This window comes from Antrostomus carolinensis, unplaced genomic scaffold, assembly GCF_000700745.2.
Source record: "Antrostomus carolinensis isolate BGI_N321 unplaced genomic scaffold, ASM70074v2 scaffold33125, whole genome shotgun sequence".
NCBI lineage: Eukaryota > Metazoa > Chordata > Aves > Caprimulgiformes > Caprimulgidae > Antrostomus > Antrostomus carolinensis.
In genome coordinates this window covers 4026-13851 of record NW_010316539.1, presented here as the reverse complement: position 1 = coordinate 13851, position 9826 = coordinate 4026, and the positions used below count along the sequence as shown (strand labels likewise).

The following is a 9826-nucleotide window of genomic DNA, read 5'->3' as shown; positions in this document are numbered from 1 at the left end:
AGCACTAAGACAGTCTGTAAAATCCCAGGGCAGGCAAAGCCATTGCACTATTCACAAGGTAAACTAGGCAAGCTCAGAAACATGCTCACCTCACCTACGTGAGAACACAAGAAGAACACGAAGGTTCTCTGGTAAAGTAACTGCTAGGTTCCCTTCTATAGATGCTGCCACCATTTTGACAAAGCAGGCAAAATCTCCAGCATTATTTCACAGGGCCTGGCATACTTCTGGGAGTCAGGGACAGCATCTTCTTATGATAGAGCATCCACTTTTGATAGTGAGTGTACTCCAGCACAGACAAAATGACTCACCCAGAGTAAACCAAGACAACCTGAGATGAAAACTCAAGGTTTTCAGCTCCTAGTAGACTGCTCAAAATACTGTGGTTTCCTTGCAGTTTCCTCAGGGCTGAGTGTGAAAGGCATGATGTGGTGCTCAGCTGCCTGCTGGGGTTAAACCACCACACGTGGTTATTGAAAAGCCGACCTACCCTTGCTGGTAACTTTCCCACTTCAAGGCCCTCAGCTCAGTGAATTCTAGATGAGGCTCAGCAGACATCATCCACAACACAAAAACCTGTATTTTTGTCCTCATCTGCCTCGATTCCTTCAGGTGCTACATATCCCATGAATGTCAGGCCTCATATACCAGGGATCTGCAATTGAAGGCATTCTGTAAATGGCAGTGGGAGGAATTTGCTGTTTCAAAAGAAGGTCACAACTGCATTAAGTTGCTTCTTTCAATCAGGTGATGTAAGGACAAGTTCAATTATTTTAAAAGAAAATTGCTGGGGGTGGAAACAGCAATTTCCTTTTTGGAAACAAGATCTTGTTTCTGTTTTCTCTGTGATTTCACAGTTGTTGTAGCACTTATTTGCATGTGGCACAGTAGCATCAATCCTAATAACAGTCAATTCCAACTATTCATAATCCTGCTCCTGATGAGAATTCAGATGAAAACTTTGGTGTTTGGATCAATTAGTTTCTCCCGAGCTCTTTCCTGCTATGCACCAGGCTGCCTAGTTCTTTAATTTCATATAAATTCATATATATAATTACATACACATTATATATTCATTAGTAAGATGTCCCCTCAGCCTTATCTTCTCTGGGATAAACCACCCCACCTGTCTCAGCCTTTCCTCATATGTGAGATGCTTCAGTCCTTTCATCATCATTGTGGCCCTTCATTGGACTTCCCACTATGTCCATGTCTCCTTTGTACTGGGAAGCTCAGAACTGGACACAGCACTCCAGGTGTGACCTCCTCATTGATGAGCAGAAGGGAGCAATCACCTCCCTTGACTGCTGGTGATACTCTGTCTAATGCAGCCCAGGGTACCATTCACCTCCTTTGCAGCGAGGACACATTGCTGGATGATGTTCATCTTGGTGTGCACCAGAACCTTCAGGTCTTTTTCTGCAACTGTGTGATACCCAGCACATACTGATGCATGGGGTTGTTCCTCTCCAGGTTCAGGACTTTGATCTTCTCCTTGCTGAATTTCTTAAGGTTCCTGTCAGCCCTTCTCAAGCCTGTCTCTCCCAGAACAAACATGCACCTCAGAACATCACCCACTAACCTGCTGATAATAGTAAATTGGAATACCACAGAAATATTTTAGGATAAATAGGATAAACTGGGAATTAATACAATTTCTCTTCCTCTGTTAGAACAAAATCTCTGGATGGAAAAAAAAGAGTTTGCCAAGTGTGTGGAAATGCAGCCTACTGTCCCACCCTTAACTTTCACTGTGGCTTTACACTGTTCACACTCCTGTCTCTGCTATATTTGAACTGAGAGCTCCTTGTAGCAGGGATTTTGTCCACCACTTTCTCTCTCTGCAGTATGAAACTGCAGAGGTGGAGAAGGAAACACGTTCTTGGTTGATTCAATAATAACACACAATTAACTATAATTTGGACTCCAGAAGTCCAACCTGTTGACTAGTTTGCTTGAGGTTGGCCTATAAAACACGGTGTGCAGCTGGTTCCTTCCAACAGAGAGAAGCAATGACATGGGTACACACTTTTGGTCCAGTGCAGTACTGGAGGTTTATTTTTCACTGCTGGATTTACAGAAGTTGTAGTCTCATCTCACTTTCTTCTCTCCCACTCATAGCAGTGGGATGGAAAAGAGGAGGCTGCCACTGGGAGAAGTCTGTTTATATGTTACTCCAGTGAACAGCAGGTTCTGTTTTCCCTGGTCCTGCTGGCATCAGACAATGGAGATGCAGGGAATGGAAATGAAATCTGATGCTCAGGAATGGAGGAAAATGGCCAGCTCACCCTCAGAGATGTGAAGACCCAGGTTCTGTGGTGACAAAACTTTTGTTTGCCCTTATAGAACAAATAAGGAAAAGAGTAGGGTAGGGAATATGTCCCAGGTCTCAGCTGGTCACAGATAGCAGTAACCCAACGTGTGGGCTGGGAATGGATCTACCACTGAGGATAACTCACCCTTATGGGCAACAAACCTGTCCCTGCAAAGCACCTTTGTGAGGGTGCAGAAAGGGTAAGTCCTCGGTCTTGTGTAAAGCTTTGGTTTGCAGGACAATGATCCACTTGTACCACTGATGAGATGGTTATGAAATGAAAATGCACATGGAATTTATCTAAGAGATTTCTCACAGATCCATGGAGCAGAAAATTCGCAGCTGGAGGCCTGAAAGTGATCTTTCATCAGGACAACACAATGTTGCACAGGGCTGTTAAAGAGGACCCTAGAAGAGACATGGAACAAAAGTGAGACTGAGAAAAAATGCTGAGATTGTCTCCTGGAGGCAAGAAAGAAAAAACATCTGATTTTGAAGGGTGGAGCCCAGAGGAAGTGAAAGAACCCAACCTCCAAAGGGCAGCTGTTAGAAAACAAAACATACACCAAGAAACCCTATCTACCTGGAGATTACACATCTAAGAAGTTTTGCTATTGTGGAACCTGAATCAGAACCAAACATAGACACGGTGCCCTGCAGTGACAGTGGGTGATAGTTTCACTGGGCCAGCCCTTGGCTAGCAGCCAACACAGCCATTCACCCACTTTCCCCCCACCCCCAGGGGACAGGGGAGAGGATTGGGGGGCAAGGATAAGGAGGCTCGTAGGTTGAGATAAGAACAGTTTAATAATAGAGAGAAAACTTAAAATAATACTAATATTAAAATAGTAGTGATAATGATAACAGTAATAAAATCTGTAAATGAGTGACACTCAGGGCCATTGCTCACCACCCGCTGACCAAGCCCTGAGAGAATCCCCCCGTTTTCCAGTCAGCCCTGGTTAATATACTGACATGATGGGATATGAGATGGAATATCTCATTGGCAGAGCCAAATGCCAGTTTGGGTTTTGCTATTCACTGTGTTTCTCCCTCCCAGTCCTAATGCAGCTGTGAACAGCCAAACATGATGGCCTTGAGCTCCAGCAGCAACTAATGACATTGGTACCCGATCAACATTCTTCTCATAACAAATCCCACACTGAAACCAAAACACAGCTGTTCTAACTACTAAGAAGGAAATTAACTCTATCCCAGCAAAACCAGGACACAGTGATATCCACCAGCATGAGAACAGCAGTGCTGAGAGTTTCATAGAAAGATGATCGCCTCCAAGGAGTTTGTAAGAACAGAAAGATGGATTTAAGAAAGGAACTAAGCCAAGTGCTTAGATTACTGACCTAGCAACAGTGAGACCTTGAGTGAGTTTCCTTGCTGGGGAAGTGTTTCAAGACTAATTCATTGTGCTAACTGTCACAAAAAGAGAAGGACCACACAAAGTCCCTGGGTCAATTCATAATGTTTTCCCTCATATGGAATGCTGAATTCTGCCTAACTAAATACTGAGCCAAAATTAAGGTTCTGGCTTCGACTGGCACCAGTGAAGCAGCAAAGGGCTGGGCCCTCACACCCAGTGACACCAGCACTTGGCAGAATGGGTGCAAGGGGGCTAAACCCAATAAAGCCAAGAGGGACCATGTGCTTTTCTGACTGAGAAACCGTGTGGGCAGTGCAGGCAAGTAATTCTTGGTCTGAGCAGCTGGAGGGAAGTAGAGAGAGAAGTACTAACATCAGCCCTGCTTTTCACAGGTACATGCCTTTACAAGGTGTAGGGCAGCAAAAAGTAGACTCTTTTGAGTTCAGTGCCATGCAGGTCACAGAATCATAGAATCCTAGAATGTTGTGAGTTGGAAGGGACCCACAAGGATCATCCAGTCCAACTCCTGTCCCTGCACAGGACAAGCCCAACACTCAGACCATATGTCTGAGGGCACATGTTGGGCAAATGCTTCTGGAATCTTGTCAGGCTTGGTGCCATGAGCACCTCCCTGGGGAGCCTGTTCCAGTGCTCCACCACCCTCTGCCTCAAGAACCTTTTCCTCATGGCCAACCTCACCCTCCCCTGCCACATCTTCCTGCCATTTCCTCTGCTCCTGGCATTTGTTGGTGGCCAGAGAGAAGAGATCAATGCCTGACAAGTGACAGTAAGAAGAAAATCCACCCAGGAAGAAAACTCCTCAGATATGGTGCAGGAACTCTGGGTGTTGTGGAACACCAGGCAATCTGAATTAGCACTGTTGTTTTTAAAACAGAATTAAACTCACTTGGTGCCATTTAATATAGAGCCATCTTCCCAAATCCAGCCAGAGCCTGTGCTGTTCCTCAGTCCAATCCAGAAACATTCTGCTTGAATACTCTTAAACAGGTCCTAGAAATGGTGACAAATTACAAAGTGACTAATTTTAGCCAGCCTAAAAATGGAAGCAAGGATGAGTAAAGAGAATAGAGAGTAAGACACTTCCCCTCCCCTGACTGTTCCTTCAGTGGCTGATAATACTGCTTCTCCACACCTTCTGATAGGTGAGATCAGCTCTGCAGATCATGCCTGGAATAACAGCTATCACACAGAATCACAGAATGGTTGAGGTTGGAAGGCACCTCTGAAGGTCATCGAGTCCAACCACCCTGCTCAAGCAGGGACTCCTAGAGCACATGATCCAGGATTTTGTCCAGATGGTTTCTGAACATCTCCAGGGAGGGAGATTCCACAACCTCTCTGGGCAGCCTGTCCCAGTGCTCAGTCACCCTTGTATGTGTACACTTACAAAGAAGTAAGCGTGCTTCCAAGGGTCCTGGGCAGATTCTTCAAAGGACATTTCTCAGGGCAATATATGTGAAACAACTGTACCAGAGTCTCCTGGAGTTTCCTGCACAGGGCTTTACGTAGGAACGTACGCTATTGGTATCAACACTCTACCATACAGCTAGCTAGCAATCTAATACAAAGTATTAACAATTAAAGGTAAAATCAGGTCAGGGCAGAAAGTGCAGGCACTGACAGATCTGTGTAAAGAACCCAGGACCAAAGCTCATTAAATTTTATACAAACTTTCCTCCTACGTGTTTTCAATGTTCTTTTCCTTTTGCCTAACCTTTTAACTCCTGTTTACTGTTAAAAGTTGAAGGCTGCAATAGAAACTAACCCCCCCCCAAAAAAAAAAAAAAAAAAAAAAAAAAAAAAAAAAAAAAAAAAAGGAGAGAGAGAGAGAGAGAGAAAGACAAGAGAGAGAAGTTTGTCTTGTCCACATTTGTGATAAAACCCAGCAGCAACATTTCAATGGTATAGCTGGGCCCCATCTTTATCTCCTGCTGCCATAAACAAAGTTTCAGAGCAGACACCTTCATGCAGAAGCATTAACAAAGCTGGCTTGGTAAAACCATGGGAATAGGAGTAGCTTGAGGAATGCTTGAGTGTTGCTGGTGGTTTGGAGGTGACTGTGCTTCCCTGGCAAAGGGAGGTTGGAGAGTCACAGCCTTTGCAGTATAGGTAGAGCTGGATAGCTAGGAAAGTCTTGCTTATGTGGGGAAGTCTGAGCAGGTATAACAGGAGCACAGACAGTAGTAAGAAAGCAGCTGGACCAGGGAGGATTCCTTTCTGCAAAGAAATGGGTAATCTGGGGAAGATGAGGATTTCCCTAAAGATTTCCCTAATCCCTTTAGGATTTCCCTAAGAAAGTGTGAGAGTCTGGTACGTACTCCCAGTCGAGCATAGACCTGGCTTTGTAAGCCCCCACAGAACATCACACAATGCAACTTCTGTCCGGGGACTGGAAGCTGTCCACGTTCATTGGACCTGAGCTAATAAGCCCTGGCTTGTACAAAACCAGATCAAGCAATGCTGTTCTACTTAGGCAGACGTGCTTCACCTCCCTAGGGATCGACTCTACTCATTTTTTTTCATGGTCATACAATCCCCTGGAAAATGAGCAGTGGAACAGATGTTTCTGATTTCACCAGCACAACTGAGGGGTTTTTTTTTTTGGCAAAGAGAGGAAGTAAGCATTGAAAACAGACTGAGGAAGAAATATCCGTGCATGAACACAGGGAGTGGCAAGGGTCACTGAGCAGGAGGAGCTGGAGCGGTCCGGGGAGGAGGGGCATCACTTTTGCAAAGGAAGCATTTCTGATGAGCGGAGATGTGTTGGTTTGTAGGCAATGAGTACAGAGACTGAGCAGTGAAACAGTCCTTTTCTGTCATCATTCACATCAGCCTTGTTGGGGCGAGGAGGGGAGATGGAGTGGGGCAGTGGAGAAGGCTGTTTCCTAATATCCTTCCTAGGATCTGACAGTGACCCTCACCTTTCCTTCTTTGCCTGCTGGGAACTTCTAAGATGCACGCTGAAACTAGAAGAGCACTATAACTACAGTCATAGACATAAATCCTTCCTCTCCTTTAAATTCAAAATATTGCTGGAGTGACAGCACTGCCTGGATGTCAACCACTGAGATATCTGCAAGGAAACAGAAGATCCTCAAAGAATAAGCAAACCATTACCATTTCGCTGGTATCGCTGATGACCAGGAGATGAGCTCCCTGTTCCTGGCAGGATTCCTGGCTGGAAGGCCAGTCCTTCTTCTCCCTGGAGAAGGAGTAGCAGCTCCCTCTGTAGGCTATCCACTGCTGGGGGCAGCGTGGCTGGAAGTCACCTGTAAAAAAAATAAATCAAAATACCAGCTTTTCTCTGCCAACAGAAAGACACTTGTCAGCAAAGACCTGCTGAAAAGCAACTCTTCTGAATAGTCGCAATGCAGAAAAGACGAGTCAGGATAAACATCTAAAAACAAGAATGCAAGAACACTGAACTTCAGATCTTCTGTTCCATTAACAAATCTTCATGCAAAAGTCACATGCAGTCTGATGCTGGTGCAAACCCCCTCCCCCAGGTTTCCACTGAACTACTCAGATACCTGAGGATCAAAATGGGTTATCTGAAAGCAGACAGCACTCTGGGTGTGCAAAAAGTAAGGGGAAAAATTATGTCATTCTGTGGGTACGGTGTGATCGTGTCACACAGCAGGTGAAGGGATTTTAAGCAGTAAACAGTAGGCTCTCCCACGTGGTCTAACACCTTCTGCATGCATGCAAAAGTGTTCCAGGCCTTGTGTATTTGTTCTACAGTTTACCACTAGAATGACAGCAGAGAAGTCTACAAAAACTTTTCCATTTGTTTCACTGCTCTTTGCCACAGGATCTGAGGCAAAGATCCTGTGGGCTTTGAGCAACCTGGTCTAGTGGAAGGTGTCCCTGCTCATGGTAGGGGGGTGTTGGAATCTTAAAGGTCTCTTCCAACCCAAACCATTCTATGATTCTATGAAATGGGTTGCCTGGGGTCTGCACAGGGAATATATACTTCAAAATATTCTGGATAGGCAGTGGGTAGCTAAGGCTGGTAGAAACCTAGAACAGAATCACAGAATCACAGAATGGTGGGGTTGGAAGGGACCTTGGGAGATCATCCAGTCCAACCCCTCTGCCAAAGCAGGTTCCTTACACCAGGTTGCACAGGAAAGTGTCCAGGTGGGTTTTGAACATCTCCAGAGATGGAGACTCCACACCCTCTCTGGGCAGCCTGTCCCAGGGCTCTGGCACCCTCACAGGAAAGAAGTTTTTCATTAAGTTTGTCTGGAACTCCTGGTGTTCCAGTTTATGCCCATTGCCCCTTGTCCTTTCAATGAGCACCACCGAAAAGAGCCTGGCCACATCCATTTGGCCCCCACATTTCAGATATTTATAGACATTGATCAGATCCCCTCTCAGGCTGCTCTTCTCCAGGCTGAAGAGTTCCAGCTCTCTCAGCCTTTCCTCATACAGGAGATGCTCCAGCCCCTCATCAACATCTCTGATTTAACCCCATATAAGAGGGTTCAGTGTCTGAAGACCTGAGCTTGTACGAGTCTCCAGTCCTTTGCTGTTGGTTGCTCACCCTCAGTACCCCTTTGTGCACTTACTCATCTTCCAAATCAAAGCAATCGCTAGAACGATGCTCAGTGTCCCAAAGCCTAAAGCCAAGCCTGGCATGACTGCTGGCCACACGCAGGGAGCTGTAAAAGAGAAAAGAAACCACCATGAACAGGAGCCATGTGAAAACTGATGCTGGTTTCAGGTAGTTTCCTTGTGTCCTGGGCGTTTCCATAAAGAACTGAACTATTTAGAACATCCTTGTCTGTCTACACTCTGCCCATCGCTGTCCCTGCCCAGCCTCCCCAGGGCTTCCCTGCACCCCTACCCACTGCCAGGGCCCCATTTCAGCTCCACTTGGGTCTGTCATTCCCTTCCTGAGCTTCCCAGGAAGTGTACCTGTCTCCAAGAGGTGTACCTGTCTCCAAAAGGTGTACCTGTCTCCAGGTCAGCCACAGCTCTGCCCCTGTGGGGCCAGAGAGCTGGCTGGTCCAGCCCCTGTGGAGACTGATCCCAGGAGAGGAAGCACCCATCCTAAAGGAGAGGAGAGGCTGAAGTCACTCGGTTTGTTCAGCCTGGAGAAGAGGAGACTGAGAGGAGATCTCATGGTGGTCTAGAACTTCCTCCCAAGGGGAAGAGGAGGGGCAGGTGCTGATCTCTTCTCTCTGGCCACCAGCAAGTGCCAGGAGCAGAGGAAATGGCAGGAAGATGTGGCAGGGGAGGGTGAGGTTGGCCATGAGGAAAAGGTTCTTGAGGCAGAGGGTGGTGGAGCACTGGAACAGGCTCCCCAGGGAGGTGCTCATGGCACCAAGCCTGACAAGATTCCAGAAGCATTTGGCCAACATGTGCCTTCAGACATATGGTCTGAATGTTGGGCTTGTCCTGTGCAGGGACAGGAGTTGGACTGGATGATCCTTGTGGGTCCCTTCCAACTCACAACATTCTAGGATTCGATGAAATCAGCTGGAGCCCTCCAGACACCATGCAGCACTGGGTGCTGGCAGGAGCCTCCCAGCAAGCCTGCTCTTGCCTCAGTGTTGAAGTTTGGGGTGGAAACACAGAGTTGCACTGCCACAGCCACCATGTTCCAGCTTAAATGCAAAAAGAAACCCAAGGCCTTTCCTCCACCTCTCTCAGCAACAGTGACAGGTTTAACCTCAGCATCCTGTTCGCAAGCTTAGACACACAGTCGTATGACATCTTCCCAGGACGTTCCCAAGTCAGTTCTACACTCTCATCAGCCTCTCCCATGGTGGGATGGCAGGATGTGAAGGCCAGCCTTGAAGACCATGAGATGCCCCTCTACACCTTCACCACCACCATCCACTGTTCACTTGATGCAAGTGGCAGAGGGTGGCTCTTTGTGGCAGCCTCCACTGTAGCCCAGCACAGCTTCCTTTCACAGGGTGGAGCAGGACTGCCATGTAGAGATCTGCTCACATACAGCGCAATGTGTTAACCTCCAGGCTACGCATTGCCTTCCCGTTATCATCTCCTGGAGCTGAGGCATTCACCTTACGTAAGCTGTTTGCAATCTCAGCTCTAAAATCTCCTCTCTCTCAGGTTAAGGAGAGGATGGGGCACCACAGGAT

The 9826-nt window shown here is 46.8% G+C and overlaps 1 protein-coding gene across 1 annotated transcript; it reads right to left on the bottom strand.

Moving 5' to 3' along the window:
• Nucleotides 1-2610: 2610 nt before the first annotated feature.
• LOC104525213 (killer cell lectin-like receptor subfamily G member 1) lies at nt 2611-8377 on the bottom strand (the record flags this gene model as incomplete). The annotated part of the gene is made up of 4 exons (XM_010168296.1): nt 2611-2722; nt 4600-4703; nt 6831-6982; nt 8285-8377. Coding segments are annotated over 4 exons (461 nt in total), but the record flags the coding sequence as incomplete, so codon positions are not given.
• Between the last annotated feature and the right edge of the window lie 1449 nt (nt 8378-9826).